This window comes from Neoarius graeffei, chromosome 9, assembly GCF_027579695.1.
Source record: "Neoarius graeffei isolate fNeoGra1 chromosome 9, fNeoGra1.pri, whole genome shotgun sequence".
Taxonomy (NCBI): Eukaryota; Metazoa; Chordata; class Actinopteri; order Siluriformes; family Ariidae; genus Neoarius; species Neoarius graeffei.
In genome coordinates this window covers 19,802,489-19,823,110 of record NC_083577.1, presented here as the reverse complement: position 1 = coordinate 19,823,110, position 20,622 = coordinate 19,802,489, and the positions used below count along the sequence as shown (strand labels likewise).

Genomic DNA, 20,622 nt, shown 5'->3' with positions numbered 1-20,622 from the left:
AGACAAAGGATCTCCCTAGATTGGACACTTTTACAAAAGCAAGCAGACCTATTGAGGAAATGACAGAATGAGAAACCAGTTTCCAAGAGAATGCCAACTAAATGCCAACTATTGTCACATAAATTTTTCACAAGTCCTGAAAATGCATACATAGTATATTAGTGAGAGTTATTACCATGTGGATAAGATAACACATGTAACAAAGCAACATTTTTTAGGGATGAAACCAGTTGTGGATGAATTAATGGAAACTCATCAAACTAATCAACCTGACATATGTCAAGTGGTTTTGAATCAAATTGCATTCAATGTATTTGGTTTTGCACTCTCAAATGTCATGCAGAAGGCAGAGTTGAATGCAAGTGCAGGCTAATTTTATGAAAGATCAAGCAAATCCAAAACAGAATTAAGAAAAACAGATACGGGCCAGGCAATCAGCTATAGACTTTACAAGGGCAAAACAAAGAGCCAAGTAAAAATGAAATAAAGTCATGAAACCAGAAACACAGCACAAGTTCAAAGTACTTAGCATCATTGCTAGGCAAAGCACTTGGAGTGAAAGATCACAAATTCAGAATGAATCTATGAGCTATATATAGTGTGCACATTTATAGTGTGACTGTGCCCAGGTGTGTGTAATCAGAAGTCCAGTTAACTTGATTCATGTGAAGAAGTAGGAAATGAAGTCAGACGTTCAAGTCATGCTGCAGGGGTGAATTCTGGGAGTTGGAGTTCACAGCTGTAATGTGATATCAACACCAATGGCCATTCATACTAAAAGATCATGTACAGCCATGGCAGGGCCTGTGACTTCATCTTGTGAATTAGTCTACTGAATAATGAAATCAGTATCTGAAGTACACTTTGAAGCTGTCTACTCCCAGAAAAGGAAATCCACACCAGATGCAGTGCAGCACAAATGTCTGCACATCTCCCATCATTGTTTTAAAGACCCCATAGTATTTACTATCAGTAGCCTATGAGTCATCATTTTATTAAACAACAGAAACTCATTTTCCTTCTCCAAACTTTCAAACTGTCTGGAAACAACTTTTAGAACCATCAGAACCATCCACCTTTTTCTTCCTGAATGGTTCTGATGTTCTGTTTTACAACCCCGATTCCAAAAAAGTTGGGACAAAGTACAAATTGTAAATAAAAACGGAATGCAATAATTTACAAATCTCAAAAACTGATATTGTATTCACAATAGAACATAGACAACATATCAAATGTCGAAAGTGAGACATTTTGAAATTTCATGCCAAATATTGTCTCATTTGAAATTTCATGACAGCAACACATCTCAAAAAAGTTGGGACAGGGGCAATAAGAGGCTGGAAAAGTTAAAGGTACAAAAAAGGAACAGCTGGAGGACCAAATTGCAACTCATTAGGTCTATTGGCAATAGGTCATTAACATGACTGGGTATAAAAAGAGCATCTTGGAGTAGCAGCGGCTCTCAGAAGTAAAGATAGGAAGAGGATCACCAATCCCCCTAATTCTGCACCGACAAATAGTGGAGCAATATCAGAAAGGAGTTCAACAGTGTAAAATTGCAAAGAGTTTGAACATATCATCTACAGTGCATAATATCATCAAAAGATTCAGAGAATCTGGAAGACTCTCTGTGCGTAAGGGTCAAGGCCAGAAAACCATACTGGGTGCCTGTGATCTTCGGGCCCTTAGATGGCACTGCATCACATACAGGCATGCTTCTGTATTGAAAAATCACAAAATGGGCTCAGGAATATTTCCAGAGAACATTATCTGTGAACACAATTCACCGTGCCATCCGCTGTTGCCAGCTAAAACTCTATAGTTCAAAGAAGAAGCCGTATCTAAACACGATCCAGAAGCGCAGACGTCTTCTCTGGGCCAAGGCTCATTTAAAATGGACTGTGGCAAAGTGGAAAACTGTTCTGTGGTCAGACGAATCAAAATTTGAAGTTCTTTATGGAAATCAGGGACACCGTGTCATTCAGACTAAAGAGGAGAAGGACGACGCAAGTTGTTATCAGCGCTCAGTTCAGAAGCCTGCATCTCTGATGGTATGGGGTCGCATTAGTGCATGTGGCATGGGCAGCTTACACATCTGAAAAGACACCATCAATGCTGAAAGGTATATCCAGGTTCTAGAGCAACATATGCTCCCATCCAGACGACGTCTCTTTCAGGGAAGACCTTGCATTTTCCAACATGACAATGCCAAACCACATACTGCATCAATTACAGCATCATGGCTGCGTAGAAGAAGGGTCCGGGTACTGAACTGGCCAGCCTGCAGTCCAGATCTTTCACCCATAGAAAACATTTGGCGCATCATAAAACGGAAGATACGACAAAAAAGACCTAAGACAGTTGAGCAACTAGAATCCTACATTACACAAGAATGGGTTAACATTCCTATCCCTAAACTTGAGCAACTTGTCTCCTCAGTCCCCAGATGTTTACAGACTGTTGTAAAGAGAAAAGGGGATGTCTCACAGTGGTAAACATGGCCTTGTCCCAACTTTTTTGAGATGTGTTGTTGTCATGAAATTTAAAATCACCTAATTTTTCTCTTTAAATGATACATTTTCTCAGTTTAAACATTTGAAATGCCATCTATGTTCTATTCTGAATAAAATATGGAATTTTGAAACTTCCACATCATTGCATTCCGTTTTTATTTACAATTTGTACTTTGTCCCAACTTTTTTGGAATCGGGGTTGTACCTGATTGAGCCAAAAGACAGTAAAACAAAAGACAAAACAACAATAAAAACTACATGGTCTGTGCTGAGTTTCCCAAAAGCATCGCAGCACAAAGATCATTGTTAAATGGTAGAACACAATGAATACTTGTTCTCTCTTTCTCTCTCTCTCTCCTAGTTAAGACACTCTTAGCATTAAGAGGCTTTTGGGAAACCCACCTCTGTTGATCATACACAGTAGATACACCAAAGATAAATCAGAAATAAAGGTTCCTTACCTTGCTCAAGAATGATATCCAGTTGTGTCTTTGGCAGATTAACATAGCTATTAAGCTTCTGGTGGACTGTGTTAAGCTGGCTAAATTCTTTCACAGTGAAGGCAAATGATGGATTGTGAGAAATAGCTGCAATCTGTTTGGAATCTGCATTTTTCACCCCAATACCAAAAGGTACCACTCCTTCAGTCTTTAACGCTCCAGCAGGTTCCTTCACACTGTCCCTTGACCTTCCTCCTGTTAAAACAATCAGAAACTGGGGGACGTTTTGGGCTGCTCTGCCCCCTGAATCTGATGATAAGATTGTGTTTTTCATGTATGCTAATGCAGCTCCAGTATTCAGACTTCTGCCACCAACTGGGTTCAGCTGATGTAAAGCGCTTAAGACTTCATCTTTTCTGTTATAAGTATTTAGCAAGAAAATAGGACTTGGTCTCTCACTGTGTTGGACAACAGCAATTCTTACTTTATCATGAGCAACATCAAGGGGCTCAATTACTTTGATTATGAAGTCACGAATGTATGAAAAATCTCCTCTAACAGCATCAGAGCCATCTATCAGAAATGCAACATCCCTCTCACCATGATCAGGAACTGAAGGAGAAATAACTGTTGAACAGAAATAAAATAATGAAAAAAAATTTGCAACATATTTTTAGATTCTTATGAAATATTTATGAACAAAAGCTGGAACTCACCAGGGTCTCCAACTACAGTGATAAGTGGTGTTTTAATTTTTTCAGTAACCCTTGACAAATCATCATAGCTATTTTCATAGTATGCCAGGTTCTCAACAAAAGCAACTTTCTTCAGTTCCCTCTCATCTGCCTGGTTAACTCCAACAGCAAAGGTCAAGACTCCAGCCAGTGCTACTTGGTCTGCAATACTGCTGACCTCATCTTGAGATGGCCCTGCAGTGATCAGTACCAGGACCTGCTGGATTCCTAGTCGCCCACGAGATCCAGATGATTCTTGGAAATGGTTTTCTAGAGCATAACGAAGGGCTGCCCCAGTATTCACTGCATTTCCTCCCATTAATCTTAACTGAGCAATGTTATCAAGCACTTTTTGTTTGTTGTCATGAGTATTCAGATAGAACTCTGTCCTTTGTCCCTCAGCAAACTGGATCAGGCCAATGCGCACTCTTTCTGGTTGAACATCCAGCTGGTTAACAATGCTGGTGATGAAGTCTCGGACAGCAGGCAGATGAGCATTTCCAACATAATTAGATCCATCAACCAAGAAGACAATGTCCCTAATTACTCGGCTGCCCTGTATGGTTGTTGTTTCCGTTACTGTGTGAAGATAAATTGCAGTTATATAGATAGATAAATAAATAAATAAATAAATAAATAAATCCAAAAAGCATATTTCACAGATAGTGGCCTATTAGAGTTGTCACTGTATACAACACACAACGTTTTCTTGATTAGAAAGAAGCAGATGACTAAGCTTATATTCCAATTATATATAGTGTTAGAAACAGCATCTGTGATTTATTTCAACACAAGGATTCTTTTTAAGATAAGAACTTGAAGATGAAAAAGAACAGTTCTTCAATAATTCATGAGTGCTATTTTCAACTTTATTTACCAGTACAGTGGGAGCACCATATCCATAGGTAATACATTCCAAGATCTAATGCAGAGAGCTGAAACTGCAGATAGTAGTGACCCATGTACAGTATAAAGCTTGTTTTTTTATGTACATATAGTACAGACCTCTGATGAAGTTTAATTTATAAATTACACAAAATATCACATCAACAGTAACTAATAATAAAACAATTCTGACAACATACTGTAATAAAAGTTATGTGAATGTGATTCTCTCTCTCTCTCTCTCTCTCTCTCTCTCAAATGAACGGGATTCTGACATTTTACACTTAATATTTTTAGCCTGGGGTAAACCGTGGATAACTGAAACCATGGTTACTGAGTCAGCAGTTATGGTAGTCCCACTGTATGGTTATAGTCCTATGCTGTTGATTTCTTCTGAGTAGGAGTTTATTATGACTGCATTTTAGGGCCACTGTATAAAAAAATAAATAAAGAAATAAAGAAAATACAAGATTTTGAGATTAGAGTTTGAATAATTTGAGAAAAACGTTATAATAATAAAAAGTTGAGAAAAAAGTTGCAATATTTTGAAAATAAAGTTATAATGTATATCACAAAATGGTAGTACATTTGTATAGATTTTCCACCTGGGGAGGTAGCTCCTACAGTGCCATGGCCCCCAAACTCTGGAACTCTTTTTCTCAATCTCTCTGTGATTGATCATCTTTCTCCACTTTAAAATCTCAAAGTCTTTTTTTTTCCCCTCCTTTACTCCTTTTCTGCTTCACCCCCCCCCCCCCCCCCACACACACACACTTTCCTCTATGTAAAGTGACCTGTAACAGGCATGATATAAATCTAACATCTTCTTCTTCTTCTTCTTATTATTATTATGAGGGTGTGGAGCACGGGCGATTGCTCTAAGACAACGAGGGAGGCTCAGCCTCCTCTAAAAATGACGAACATCGTGTAGGATGAATTGCGCTAGGCTTATGTTATAGCCGACCTTATAACATTGCTATTTCAGATCCAGAATCATAGAAATATATGTGCTCAACCCACTACAGTGCGAAATCATTCCGTTATAACTTTCCCCAGTTCGCCTAATGTGTGCATGAGTTTTTCCCCCTTGTGACAGCTGATGCAGCCCAGCCTCAGTGGATTGGGAGCTATGTGCTTGTCAATCTCAAAATGCAAGACGATTATTTTTATTGAATGAATTTATTTTTGAATGAATTTATTTATTGAATGAATTTATTTATTTTCGAACATGTATAAAAATGTATGTAACTATTTGTACATACAAAAGAAAGAAAATGAAAAAAGTGACAAAAAAAGAATAAATAAAATAACATAAAGAGCTAATACATTACAATACACCGCACATTGTTCGAAAAAGGAGTGGGAAGAAGTACAATACTTTATTGGACAAATACTGCGAAAATGCGCGCCTACGGAGTCTCACGGACTCCCAGCCTCAAAGGACTTCAATGGCATTTGGGAGCTATGCGCTTGTCAATCTCAAAATGCAAGACGGTTATTGGACAAATACTGCGAAAATGCCCGCCCATGGACTCCGAGCCTCACAGTGGAAGGGACATGGCAGTTTCCGCGAGGAGACTGGTGATTGGTGAAAGCGGCCGGATATTTTCTTTGATTGACAGCTCGTTTCAGGCAGCGGTTCAGTGTTGCCAGATTGGGCGGTTTTAAGTTCATTTTGGCGGGTTTTGAACATATTTTGGGCTGGATAACGTCAGCAGTATCTGGCAACATCAGTTCAGTCCCATGCGGATTCGCAAGTGCTGTGGTGTATTGTAAGAGATCAGCTTACATTTCGATTTCATTCATTACATACGGTTTCTACCAGCTTTTTTAGTTTGTATATATTTTCATTGTAAATAAAGTGTAAATATAGTGTTGTCAAGTTTGCTATCTTAGTTCCAGAAATGTCGTTTATTTGAGTGACTGAACTTGAACTTGAGGGGGCTAGTCAGCTAGCAAGAAAGCTGCACACGGATGCCAAGCATTGCTGATTTAATTTTGGCGAAGCCATTTGCCAGTCTTCCTTTCGAGGAAAAAATTAAAATTTAATTAAAATTTTAATTAAAATTAAAATAGACCAACGCCTCAAATTGACTTGGTGAAAAAGGTAGGGAATAATACTCGTTCCTTTCAGCTCTCCTGGTACGAGAAAGTGAATTGGCTAACAGCAAGTGACCCACATCAACAACAGTAAATAGGCTACTTTAGTAATATGTCATGGATGGACCAAAAATATAGAATCTATTTAAAATGTTTATGCTGAGTATATTATATTGGAATATATGTTTTTCTGGATATGAATTAAACACAGCTACAATTTGGAAAACATTTTTAAACAAAAACACAGCCGAGGTCAATTTTTAAACAACATGCCACAATTTTAAAATATAAAATGTTAAAATATAACCCCCCCCCACACACACACACCACCATCCAGGCCCGCCGACAGGAAGGGGCAAACGGGTATGTTGTCCCGGGCCCAGGAATGGGGGGGGGGCCCAGAACTGGGCTCTCATGAAGTTGCGATTATTTTATTTCATTTCAAAATGTGTTGATTTGGGGGAGAAATGTGCTATATTTGCATTCAATAAATGATTTCTAGATCTTTTGCCTTTATTGTCTTTGAAAAAGGTGTCAAGAACCCCCTACCACCCCTAATGCAAAAATGGTTTGGTCTGACTCTTTCAGCCCCTCCCTTCTGTGTGTGTGTGAGAGAGCGAGCAGCCCCTCCCCCAATGTCACAGGATTTTCTCAGTGCGCTCCCTCCAAACAACGGGGATTTACACGAAAAGAGAAGGAGATATTCACAAAATTCTTTCACAGTGAATGCCACAAGGCTCTCCTGAACACACTGATGTAATTTTTTTGTCTGTAGTGTAAAAAATGAGGTCACTAGAGCGAGTTAAAAACGAGTGACTTTTCTGTCAAGTTTATAATGGGAGTCTATGGGGAAGCGCGCCTGTTCTCTCCTTACTTTCAGGCTTCTCATTCAAAAACTGCAAGTCCTATCATGTAGGTAGACACATTGTGTGAATCAGGACAAGTGTGGCTACTACATTTGAGAAAATTATGTGTGTGGAGTGAAAATTGGGGCTGAAAACACAGTTTAAATGAGAAAGTTTGAGCTATTTTTCCAAGCTCTCTACACTCTAACTTAGACACCCATTATAAAGCCAGAATTTCTCAGTCTTTATAAGGGGGAGGAGGGGTGGAGACGCGGGGGGTGGGAGCATGGCGAGGGCGGGCGTGTTTCTTTTCAAAATATGGCTTGCGGGAACCGTTATTCCAAAATCTCGTACTCCACCTTTAAGGGGGAAAAAACGACATCGTTCGATCATAGCACTTCGACAATCAGCGTGCGTGCCATTTGCCAACATGCACAAGTCAGGAGCACAGAAAAGAAAAGAGAAAAAGAGAGGAAGAAACCAAGAGACTCAGGGGCTCACTGCATAAATATTTTAAGAAAGATTCGGATGATGCAGCAGGTACTAGCAAAGGCAGTGGGGCAGCTGAGCCAGGTAAGACACAGCCAACTTTTTCCAGCCCCGTAAAGTAACCCCAACCAAGGCATACGCAGCACGCAATTCATGTTACAAACGAGGGGAGAGCAAGTCACACTGAACACCATATCAAACGCACAGGGCATTGAATCATTTCATAACCACAACAGCTTAATAACATTGTGTTTCATATATCTGATTGAAGCTAAGAATATTCACATTAGCCCGCAATCATATCCCGCCGTTTCTCGAGCGGTGTGTTCTTCTCTGCTTTTCACACTGGACAGTACGCACGCACAGTATACTATGTTCGCCCCCAGCCCTGCCCGAAATCCCCCGTCCATCGCTGCTCCTTCAAGAGCACCCCAATCGCGTGAGTAGAGACTGGGATAAGAGAGGTGGGTGTGTATGTGGGTTGACCTGGGGGGGGGGGCCCATTCAGAGCATTTTGTCCCGGGCCCAGCCAAAGCTGTCAGCGGCCCTGCCACCATCATGTATATTGGACAGTAGGCTAATGGGCCAAAAGAACCTGTTATTTCACAGTTTGTGACCCTGCCAACAATCAGCCAGATTAGAGGCAAGAGTATGGGCAAAATTGATGTGTTTTTTCTTTTAAAATCTGGAAATATCGTAACCGACCAGCCTCCCCTGTTTGAAAGACTACCAGCCGCCACTGGTGTGGAGTGGAATCCTGGCACACTCAAATGTTGAACGTTCAATGCATTATGCCGTGATGACTCATATGATAAACTTCTTGATATATGCCATAATGTATTGCTGTACTGTCATGCCACAAATCTAACCACTGATAGTTTTGAAGGTGACCACTACCTGCCATTTCTCCTTGAACAAAACAGCCAATTTCTGCCATGTTTGTGTGGTGCGTTCTTCTAAATAAATAAATGCTATTTCTTGCAGTCAGTTTCTATTTCTAATACTAATAATTATCTTGTGCAGATGTGCCAGGAGACAAGTATTTTTTATTTGTGAAATAACACATTGCTTTATTTACAGTGTTCTGATATGGACCATTCTTATAATTTCTCAAAATATTATGATTTTATTCTCAAAATAGTAAAACTTTAATCTCAAAACCTTGTATTTTTTTTAAACAATGGCCCTAAATCCCTGGTGTATATAAATATAAAGCTAAACTTAATTAAAAACTTAATATAGATAAAATACCTGGGTCAGTTGGCAAAACAACACCCGAAAGTGTTGATAGTTTAGATATAACCTTTTTGGGGTTGCGCCGTAACTGACGGAAGTCGTTATACATGAAGACAAGGTTTTTATCAAAAGCTATTTGATGAAGTTCAGCTTCTTCAGCAGCCCGAGAGCCAGCAGCCATGGTCAAGACACCCATTCGTTGCAGGGCCTCAGCTGGTTTTTGTACACCATCTTTGGACTTTTTGCTTGTGATCAGCAACACAAGCTGGGGTACACCTTTTTTAATGCGGCTTCCTTTTTCAGGTATAAGCATGTTGGTTCTTACAAAGTCAAGAGCAGCACCAATGTTCACTGCAGCTGATGGCTTCGATTTAATTCGTGCAAGAGCAGAGATTAGGGATTCCTTTGATCTGTATGAGTTCAGGTCAATTTCAAGTCTTGGTGTGTTGGAAAACATCGTCACTCCAATTTGCACCTGTTCAGGTCCAATTGGCATTGTGTCAATAAAGTTTCTGATGAATTCACGAATTGAATTGACTAATGTGGGACCCATGGTGCTGTCAATGAGAAATATTATATCTCGTTCCGAAACAGGCAATTCTGAAATGAAAAAAGGCAAAGTAATATGTTAATTTTTCCCCATGTAAAATGTTTATTATATTCAGAAAAATAATCACTTTTCATATTATTTCCAATGTTACCATTTTACTTCCCATTTAATGCTCTATAACCAGACAACCAAGTCCATCTTTCAAAACACTATTTTCACAGCAGTTGTTCTCTTTATAAGCATAACCCTTGGCTCTGGGATTTTCTTTACATGAAATTGTAATTTAACCCATACTGCTTCTTTTTAAAAGGACATGTTAATAAAAAATAAACTTTTCTTATCTGTATACAACATTTTTATGGTTATAACTGACTGCGACTGTATATTTAATATAACAAAAATAAACTTCTCCAATCTGGTTGTCTTATGCCTGTTTATATACCGTACAAACCCCATTTCTGGAAAAGTTGGGAAATTTTCCAAAATGCTACAAAAACAAAAATCTGTGATTTATCAATTCACGTGAACCTTTACTTAACTGACAAAAGTACAAAGAAAAGATTTTCAATAGTTTTACTGACCAGCTTAATTGCATTTTGTAAATATAAACAAAATTAGAATTTGATGCCTGCAACACACTCAAAAAAAAGTTGGGACAGAGGCAAAATAAGACTGAAAAGTTTATGGGATATTCAAGTAACACCATTTTGGAAGATTCCACAATAAGTAGGTTAATTGGTAACATGATTGGATATAAAAGGAGCAGTACCAAAGGATCAGTCTTTGAAAGTAAGAATGGGTTGTGGCTCACTCCTTTGTTCCAAAATTCATGAGAGAATTGTTAGCCAAATCAAAAAGAACATTTCTCATTGCAAGATTGTAGAGAATTTAGGTCTTTCAAAATCTACAGTATATTGTGAAAAGATTCAGGGAATCTGGAGACATCTCATTGCGTAGTGGGCAAGGTTGGAAAGTGCTGTTGAACCTGTGTGACCTCCAATCCCTCAGGTGGCACTGCATGAGAAACCGTCATGCTCATGTGACAAATATAGCCCCATGGGCTCGGGAGTACTTCGGAAAACTGTTGTCACTTAATACAGTCTGTGGCTGCATCCAGAAATGCAACCTGAAACTGTATTATGCAAAGAGGAAGCCATTCATCAATTCTATGCAGAAATGCTGCTGATTTCTCTGGGCCTGAACTCATCTCAGATGGACTGAAAGACAGTGGAAATATGTGCTGTGGTCAAACGAGTCCACTTTTCACTTTGTTTTCAGGAAAACCGGACATTGGGTTATCAGTGCCAAAGGTGAACATGACCATCCAGTTTGTTATCAGAGAAAGATGGAAAAGCCAGCATCTGTGATGGAATGGGGGGGGGGGCATCAGTGCCCACGGCATCGGTGAGTTACATGTGTATGAAGGTACCACTGACACGTAAGCATATATTGGGATTTTAGAGAGACATATGTTACCATAAAGGCAACATCTCTTCCCCAGAAGTCCATGCTTATTTCAGCAGGACAATGCCAGGCCTCATTCTGCACAGGCTACAACAGTGTGGCTTCGTAGACACAGAGTGCATGTGCTTGAGTGGCCTGCTGCCAGCCCAGCTCTGTCTCCTATTGAGAATGTATGGTGCATGATGAAGAGGAGAATCAGACAACAGTGACCACAGACTGCTGAGCAGCTGAAGTCTTGTATCAAGCAAGAATCGACAAAACTTCCAACTGAAAAACTACAACACTTAATATCCTCAGTTTCCTTATGCTTAAAAAGTGGTATTTAAAGAAAAGGTGAAGTAACACAATGGTAAGAATGTGTCTGTCCTAACTTTGAGTGTGTTGCAGGCATCAAATTCTAACTTCATTTTATTTACAAAATACAATTAAATTGGTCAGTAAAACTATTGAAAATCTTTTCTTTGTACTTTTGTCAGTTAAACAAAGGATCACATGAATTAAAAAAAATCACAGATTTTTATTTTTATTGCACTTAGGAAAATTTCCCAACTTTTGTGGAAGTGGGGTTTGTAGATATTATGACAGTTATTTTCAAAACAATACTGTCATAATATCTGTATAAATGTTTTGCTTCATAACAATGACACAATACATGCTTTTTAAGAAATCACTAGATGTAAAATCAGTGGTAATGCTTTAAAATACAGAAAGCTGTATTAATGAACAATATTTAATACATTACTATTACCCAAAGCTAGAAAATTATTATTATGAGTTATTTTGTGAGAATTTAATACAAATATTGTACTCATCAGTATGCAGATGTTAGATGGAACTACAGAATTAAGCTCTGTTCAGATGTTACTCAAGAGTTTCACACATGGGATGGCATTTTCTTAAATCAGAGATATGTCTCAGTGATGCACAAAACTGACCCTGGACTTTATTCATGCACAATATTGACTTGTTATATTGATATAGTGATTCTTAAGTCCAGCACCACTGTCTGACAGGTGGATGTAACCACAATAGTTTTGGAGCTGTACTTACATTAAAAAAATGATGGAATGTCAATATTATATGACTGAAAGCAGGTGAACACCAGACCTTCATACCCATATTTGAAAGTTGAATATCCCATTCCATCATTGGTCCCCGTTTTGTTGCTATCATAGCCACCAGTCTTCTGGGAAGGCTTTCCACTAGATTTTGTAATGTAGCTATGGAGATTTGCCCATTCAGCCACCAGAGCATTAGTGAGGTCGGGCACTGATATCGGGCTCAGAGGCTTGGGGTACAGTGTAACCTAGTGATTAGCATGTCCACCTCTCGATCGGGAGCTCGCGAGTTCTACTCACAGTTGGGTCATACCAAAGACCATCATAAAAATGGTACCTACTGCCATCTGGCAAGGCACGCTGGAATACAGATGCGAGTGGAGAGTCAAACTCTCGCGGTTACCAGAGGACTAGCCCCCCACTGTAACCCTAGCTATGTAATAGGTGAGAGGCCGAGGGCTACGGAAACAGAGATTGCCACTGCCCTATGCACCACATGGCATGACTTTGATTTGAATGATATTACATGATTTAGTAATCCACAAAAGAAGAAATTTCATAAATTACACACTGGTGTGACAACTCCAGAGGTTAAAGTTACAGCATACAAAGACAATCTAGACAATTTTGTGCATTCAACTTTGCAACAGTTTCGGGAAGGCCCACATATGAGTGTAATGGTCAGGTGTCCACATACTTTTGGCCATGCAGTGTACAACAGTATTGTCCCTTTAAAATCCACAATAGTTTTTCTTTTGTTCAGAGGAAATCAGTGAAGATAGAATCTTAATCTCAAGAATAACATTTTGGGTAACACTTTACCATACTGTTCTATATGTTGTAGGTGACTAAGGTGGAACTAAGCAAGGATGAATGAGTAGTTCTTCATTATTGAGGCTTAAACAATAATTACTAAGACTTAGATTATTTTCTGCAGACCTACTAGCTAACTAGGGCTTTTTAATAATAACAACTACCAATTAATCTACGACTGATTACAGTAGCTACTGATCACATCTACATTATTTCCTAATATTTAAGCATTATCTTCTTTCTCGAGTTCTATTCCCTAATATACCTTAACCTCTTTCAATACCTCAGTCTCTAAAATGTAAATGTATTCATGAGTGATTATCGGTCTCTTCAGAGGAGAACAGGGTCAGTGTGTTGCCTTTATTTATTATTTATTTATTTAATATAATCTTTATGTGACTCATCAGTGTTTTTTTTATCATATAATGGTTTAGCCTAGTTATCATTTACTCAAATCTTTGTTTCCTAGAAAAAAAAAATTCTGGAAAAAAAGTAGACAGCCATCAGTGAGATGAAAATGTTAAAGGTGCTACCTGCAAAGTTGAATTCTGGGCAAAATGTCCTATTTCTGTTGCTGTTGGCATTTTGAAATATTTTGCTGCTGCACACACCATGTATCCTATGTGTAAATGTTTTACTGAGATAAAATGCGTCCCGCATTTTATGATTCCGGAGGTCGCCAAAGCAAGTGATTAACAATATCATGTGACCACCGAGGGGCATGTTTGACCTAATTTTAACCAAAACAAGTCGGCATAGGCAAACATGGCAGACTCCACTCTCCTGCCAGCCAAAAAGAATAGGAAAGCCTGCCTAGTGAGTGCAACTGCAAGATAGAGCAAGGTTAGATGACGTCATTTTTCTGGACAGATAGCTAAATCATTCTACCTAGTGCTTAGCTATCTTAGCCTTAGAATGCATGGGCTTGACTCCAAAGTAGCAAGTATGGAGTTATACGGTACACCTAATATTTTGATCTTACAGACAAAGAAACGATAACACAAAAGCAGAAACAGAGAAAAGAAATATTCATATTTTGTTTCATGGATCTATTTGCAAATGTCAACCACAAATTACATCCCTGCGACTCAAAACTCTCCAAGGTCAATACAGAATCACAATGTTTTCCGTGCGTCACCATCTTGGTGTGACACAGTTCCATAGTTACAGTATACTAATTAGTTAAAGTGCCTCATGTTCAGCTATTTCTGAAGGGCTGTACTGTTTACCTCAAGAAATAGGATATTTGGCCCCAAAACAGAGAAAATTGACCCTCAGCGCATCAAAATGATCACATTTCGTCCGTATGATATTATTCTTGCGAGACATTGGAAAATGCCATGCACAAAAAAATCAGATGACTTTGCAGTCAGTACCTTTAACTTGCTGCATTGAAGAAATAAAATCCTGTGCTTTTTTTATCAGCCTGCACTGTAATACAGTAGCTAGTTAACTGGCTGTTTTCTGAAACAAACTGGTCAGAGGTTGCCTGGTCTCTCTCTCCCTCACACACACACACATCCTAATTCCCTTTTGCTCCCCCTTTGTTTTGTTGTATTGTTACCGCTTTTGTTTTTCTGAATTTTGCCACGATATGATGTCCAGAGGTTTGTGTAAATGGACATAATGTCATCATGGCATATTGGGCTTTCAATAATTTCTTTGAACTGTGGCAGAATGATTGTACAACATGCATCTTGTGCAAGACTTTGGTGCACAAGTTTTAATTTATTTTGGGTTTTCTGAAATCAATACAGGGTCAGAATTAAAAATACAGTACACCTAATATCTGGTTAATGGTGACTGACCCCTTGAAAATGGTTCCTCCAGGAACCATGATGTTTCAGTTGTCAAGACAACGGAAAAACTAAAATACAAATACAAATACAAGAGCATTTTGTTTTGTGCACAAGAGCATTGTGACGTATCTTTCTGTTTTTGTATTTTAGTTTTTCCGTTGTCTTGACAACTGAAACGTCATCGTTCCTGGAGGAACCATTTTCAAGGGGTCAGTCACCAAAGGGTTAAATATCCCTTAGCAAGTTTCACCTTGACTTGGCTTTTGGTAGCCATCTACAAGCTTCTGGCAGAATTTTGGTTGGATATTAGACCATTCTTTTTGGTAGAATTAGTAAAGTTCAACTAAGTTTGTGTTTTCTAGCACGGACCTAACCTTTAAGCACAAGCCACATATTTTTGATAGGGTTGAGGTCAGGACTTGCTTTAAGCTTAACATTAGCCATTCCACAATCAGCTTTGATGTGTGTTTGGGGTCATTGTCCTGTTGGAACACCCAACTGTGTCCAAGGTTCTGATGGTTTGAGGTTATGCTGAAGAATTCTGAAGTAGTTCTCCTTCATGTTTCCATCCACTTTGTGCAATGTGCCAGTTCCAGAGTATGATGCTGCCACCACCACCGCATAACAGCTGGTACAGTGTTCCTCTGTATTTCTGGTCATTGTGGCCAAACAACTCATCTTTGTCTCATCTGACAATAAAATCTTCCTGCAGGAATCTTTTTCTTTGTCCATATGGTCAGCTGTAAACTTTAGTTGAATTTGAAGGTGTCAGTTTTGGAGCAGGGGCTTCATTCTTTGACACTAGTCTCTCAGTCCATGATAATGTAAAACTCACTTGATTGTAGACAGTGTTCCAGCAGTTTCCAGTTGATAGCAGAACTGTGTCTTGGTGGTTCCTGAGTTGTTCTTGACCATCTGAACCAAGTTCCTTTCAGGTGAGGGACAGTCTTCCAGCAAAGTGGCCTGGCAAGGTAGCTACACCTCCCAATAACTTTCATGCAATTTTTTGATTATGGAATCAGCAGTTGTTTAGAAATATCTCCAAGAGACATTCATGAATTGTGTAAATCCATGATCCTTGTTCTCAGATCTGCATGGTGCTCCTTGGACTTTCCCATTGTACTGTGTGTTGGTCAATGCAATGAGTGCTGTCAAACAAACAAACCCTTTTTATTTTGGCACAGAGAAGCAACCAGCTGTAATCACTAACAGAAAGTTAAGTGGCCTTGGCAAGTTAAAAGACATTTTGGAACTTTCACTGCCACTGAATTAAATTAAAGATGTATGTGTCAGGAGTAGTGAGCTGAGGTGAAGTGAGGACCCAAGAGCAGACTCAGAAAACAGGCAGTGTAAAGAGAAAACTTCTTTAATGAAGTAGATGGCAGAAAGGCAAAGGTACAATAGGGCTCAGGCAAAAATTGGTAGTCAAAAAGAACAGGCCAGGAGGTCAAAAACACAGGAGCAGGTAGACATGATCTGGGACAAAAAAACAGGACAGAAAGATCTTCACAAAAACTGATGAATACAGGGACAATGGAAATCCAGGCAGAGGTACCAAAAGACACAATTCAAAAGAACAGGCAGGCAAAAAACAGGGACAAAAAACTGGAGAGAAAAACTTGACAAAAAAACAAGGAAAAATTCAGGCAGGGGAAATCAAGAAGACACAATACCAATGAGCTGTAGCAAGGCAAGGAAAGTCTACAAGAGACAGTCTAGCAAATGGAGTAGCTCCAGACAGTTCTTAAAAAGCCCTGGCTGATGGGAGAGGAGTGGTAGCATGTGTGGGAGTGCCACTTCAGGACATGGCCTTCAGCAAGACAGGACTGAATTCCTGTCCTGGATCTGGCCTGGAAGTCCCACAATCTAAGGCATGGATGGACTGGACTGGACTGTGACAGTATGTTGCACAATTATTCTGGCACAGAAAATGAACAGTTCAAAGAAATAATTGAAAGCCCAATATTGCCATGGCATTCGTGTCCATGATGTGACTGCAACTTCTGACCGCATCTGTATGCGTGTTTAGCCACACACAGAGAGAGAGAGAATGAATAGCTAGCTTACGTACCTGATGGAGAAACAACTGCATAGTTATGGTCTGCATCAGGAGCAGGTCCTAGATGCACTGCTGGCTTTTCTGAGTTTGGCAAATACATTTTGCCAGGCAAAAAATGCTTTGCCAGACAACAGATCTGCTGATTCAAATCAAAGGGGTATAGTCCTTTTCTTGGGTTAAAGTAGTCAAATGCTTAAATGGCTACAGACTTTAACATAGAAGCCTCTTAAAATGCTCACCCTAATCCTAGTGAATATCACAGAGCCATTTCTTTCTCACAGGAAAATGTTTCACGATACACTGATTGTGAGCTATACTTTCTGCCATTGTTCACTATCTCATCATTACTTATGTTTCCTCATTTGTAAACAAGGAAGTGTCAAACAGGCATTGTGGTTACTCAATGTGCCCCCTGCCCATTTTTGTAATAAACAAATAATTTTTGTCTTGTCCTCAGGAAATTTTCAAAGTGGGTGATCACCAAGCTTTTTGTCATGTAATCACCATGGAACAAAGCTACCAAATATGCTATTAAATTTCCATAAACAAATGTTTTACTTTTAAGTAGATTTATTAAATCAATATAATATGCAAGTTACTAAAAGAAAATGACTAAAAGAAAATATGCTGTGGTACTTGATGCTGTTCCTAACAAAGCTAATACTGTATATGTACTTTTACATATACTGTCAGTTATTTTGAAATGTTGCAAAATGTGCTGCAGTGTCATGTAATGACACATACACTGATTAGCCATAACATTAAAGCCACTAACAGGTAAAGTGAGTTACATTGTTTATGTTGTTACAATGGGACCTGTTAAGGGGTGGGATATATTAGACAGCAAGAGAACAGTCAGTTCTTGAAGTTGATGTGTTGGAAGCAGGAAAATTGGGCAAGCATAAGGCTCTGAGTGATTTTGACAAGGGCCAAATTGTGATGGCTAGATGACTGGGTCTGAGCATCTCTAAAATAGCTCATCTTGTGGGGTGTTTCCGGTATGCAGTGGTTAGTACCTGCCAAAAGTGGTCCAAGGAAGGACAACCAGTGAACCAGCGACAGGGTCATGGGTATCGAAGACTCATTGATTCTCATGGGACACGAAGGTTAGCCCATATGGCCCAGTCCCACAGAAGAGCTACTGCAGCACAAACTGCTGAAAGAGTTAATGCTGGTACCTTTCTGTTTTAGCCACCATTAACATTTTCAGCAGTTTGTGTTACAGTAGCTCTTCTGTGGGATTGGACCATATGGGCTAGCCTTCGTGTCCCATGCCAATCAGTGAACCTTTGACACCCATGATCCTGTCACTGGTTCACCAGTTGTCCTTCTTTGAACCACTTTTGGTAGGTACTAACTGCTGCATACCAGGAACACCCCACAAGATATGCCATTTTGGAGATGCTCAGATCCAGTCATCTAGCCATCACATTAGCCCTTGTCAGAGTCACTCAGATCCTTATGTTTGCCCATTTTTCCTACTTCCAACACATCAGCTTTGAGAACTGATTGTTTTCTTGCTGCCTAATATATCCCACCCCTTGACAGGTGCCATTGTAACAACATAATCAGTGTAATTCATGTTTCTTGTCAATGGCTTTAAATGTTATAGCTGATTGGTGTATGCATTATACATGATAGATTTATGGGCCAGAGGGCCAAAACACTTTTGCTTTTGATGAAGGGTGAGTCCAAACACAAAATTAAATCCTAAGAAGTACTTACAATGGAAGATGTAGACTAAGTTTATTACAAATAACATATCAAATATCATATTGCTAGAGTAATAGGAAGTATCAAATTTAGAAACCAAAATCAGCTTAATTTTCCAGACTTTTGGAGGGTTCCAGTCCAAGGAGAACTCCCAGTTAGTCAGGATCACCATTACTGTTGTATAAAGTGAAACAGAAACTCATTATTAATGACTGAAGTGATATTGTCTAGTTCTTCACGATGATATGGAACAGTACTACACATAGTAATTCATTACTAATTACTGAAGTGCAGTATATTGTTGTTTGAAAGTAATTTGTTTACAACCTTTGTGAAAGTATATTAATGTGGAATATTTGTTACCCATTGCTACATGACAGCCTTGTATTCTTGTAGGTTAATGTTGTCCAATTTTTTGTCCAATTTTCTCTTTAGACTTTGGCTGGCTTAATAAAGACAACACACTGACCTGTGCTCCTCTGAGGAGTCCCATACTAACTCATATAGACTTTTACATTTTAGACAGTGAGGTATTTGAATAGGCTGAGGTATATTAGTGGCTCTCTATGAGGAAGGACAGGTTTATCCACTGGGAATTGATGCCAGTGTGATCTGAACTTAATCGGTAATTATTATAAAAGACCCATAGTTTGCTAGTACATTTACATTTCCAGTACCCTCCACAATTATTGGCACCCCTTGTAAAGATCAGTAAAAAGTGTTAGAAAAAAATCCACCTTTTGGTGAAGTTGCTTCATCTCACACTGAAAAAATGTGAAAAATCCTACCTTTAATTAAAATAAATTTATTCAGAGACAAACAAATCCCTCACCAAGAAATAATTATTTTTCAACAAAAACACATGTGCCACTATTTTTTTAAAAACTAATCTTTACAAGGGGTGCCAATAATTGTGGAGGGCACTGTATGACCTACAGAAGTGCACTGTAGTATCTATCAAAAAACACATCCTCACACAAGTTTATTAGGTCAAGGACTAAGAATACTATCAGTCTCAAAACCCAGTTAGGGAGATTAGGACATTATGATGGCTTCCTCTAGGCAGAGGCTGCTGTGTAATACATGATGCTCAAGGTTTAGGATTCTTTAAATAATCAAACTCTAATTTAAATTATTCCAGAATATTATCCCAGACTTATTTTATGAGCTCCTTGGGCTTCATGATGTTGCCTGCTTAGATGTATTCTCTAATAAACTGGGTTGTTCCAGCAACAGGTGTATTTATGTTGAGATCATATGAAGGTTTAGTTGCTCACAAGTGACACAATCGACATTCAAGTAATTATGTAACATCAACTCATTTGGGGTGATGACAACTAACTTGGGGGTTTCAAAGCATAAGCAAAAAATGTGGTAAGGTTCAAGGTGAGAGGGTGTATATGTAGGGTGGGAGAGGGGTATAGTACTCAATATAGGAAGAGAGATCTGTTTTGTCAGTTATAGTACTTTATTCTCAGATTACTGGACAATTAAAGAATGTGTAAACCCTTACAAGTGATATATAATAGTCCTTAGAATTATTTACCTTTTTTTTGTAAACGAAGTAAAGCTGTGTTAGTAATAATGTTTTTCATGTTAAAGGGTTTACAATAATGTGTTTCATTTTGAAGGGTTTCCATTGCAATTATGATCCCTTATTTACAAATTCAAAATTGACAACAAAAATCTTAAAAATAACTTTGGGATCTTTGTATAGCATTCACAATGACTGTGACTTTATTTTGCTTGTGTGCTTCAGCACTCTGTGAAGGTGGTGCAATTATAGCATGTGAAGGTTTTTTTAATTTTAATTTTTTTAATGAATATAAGTTTTCTTTAGTCATCACAAAGTGTAGGCTGCTTGAAAAAGTATAGCACTGCTTGGGGCATGACAGAAGGGTGCTGGCTTTCTTTAGTGTAGTAT

General features: G+C 38.8%; 1 protein-coding gene across 1 annotated transcript in view; it reads right to left on the bottom strand.

Annotated features, from left to right (window-relative positions):
- The window catches only part of LOC132892109 (collagen alpha-3(VI) chain), a 43,836-nt gene that overhangs the window by 4,329 nt on the left and 18,885 nt on the right, over positions 1-20,622 (bottom strand). The window contains exons 4-6 of the mRNA XM_060930508.1: positions 9,258-9,842; positions 3,670-4,266; positions 2,975-3,580 (exon numbers count right to left, since the gene is read on the bottom strand). Of these exons, the coding sequence (XP_060786491.1) occupies positions 2,975-3,580; positions 3,670-4,266; positions 9,258-9,842 (1,788 nt within the window). The remainder of the gene's footprint in view (positions 1-2,974; positions 3,581-3,669; positions 4,267-9,257; positions 9,843-20,622) is intronic.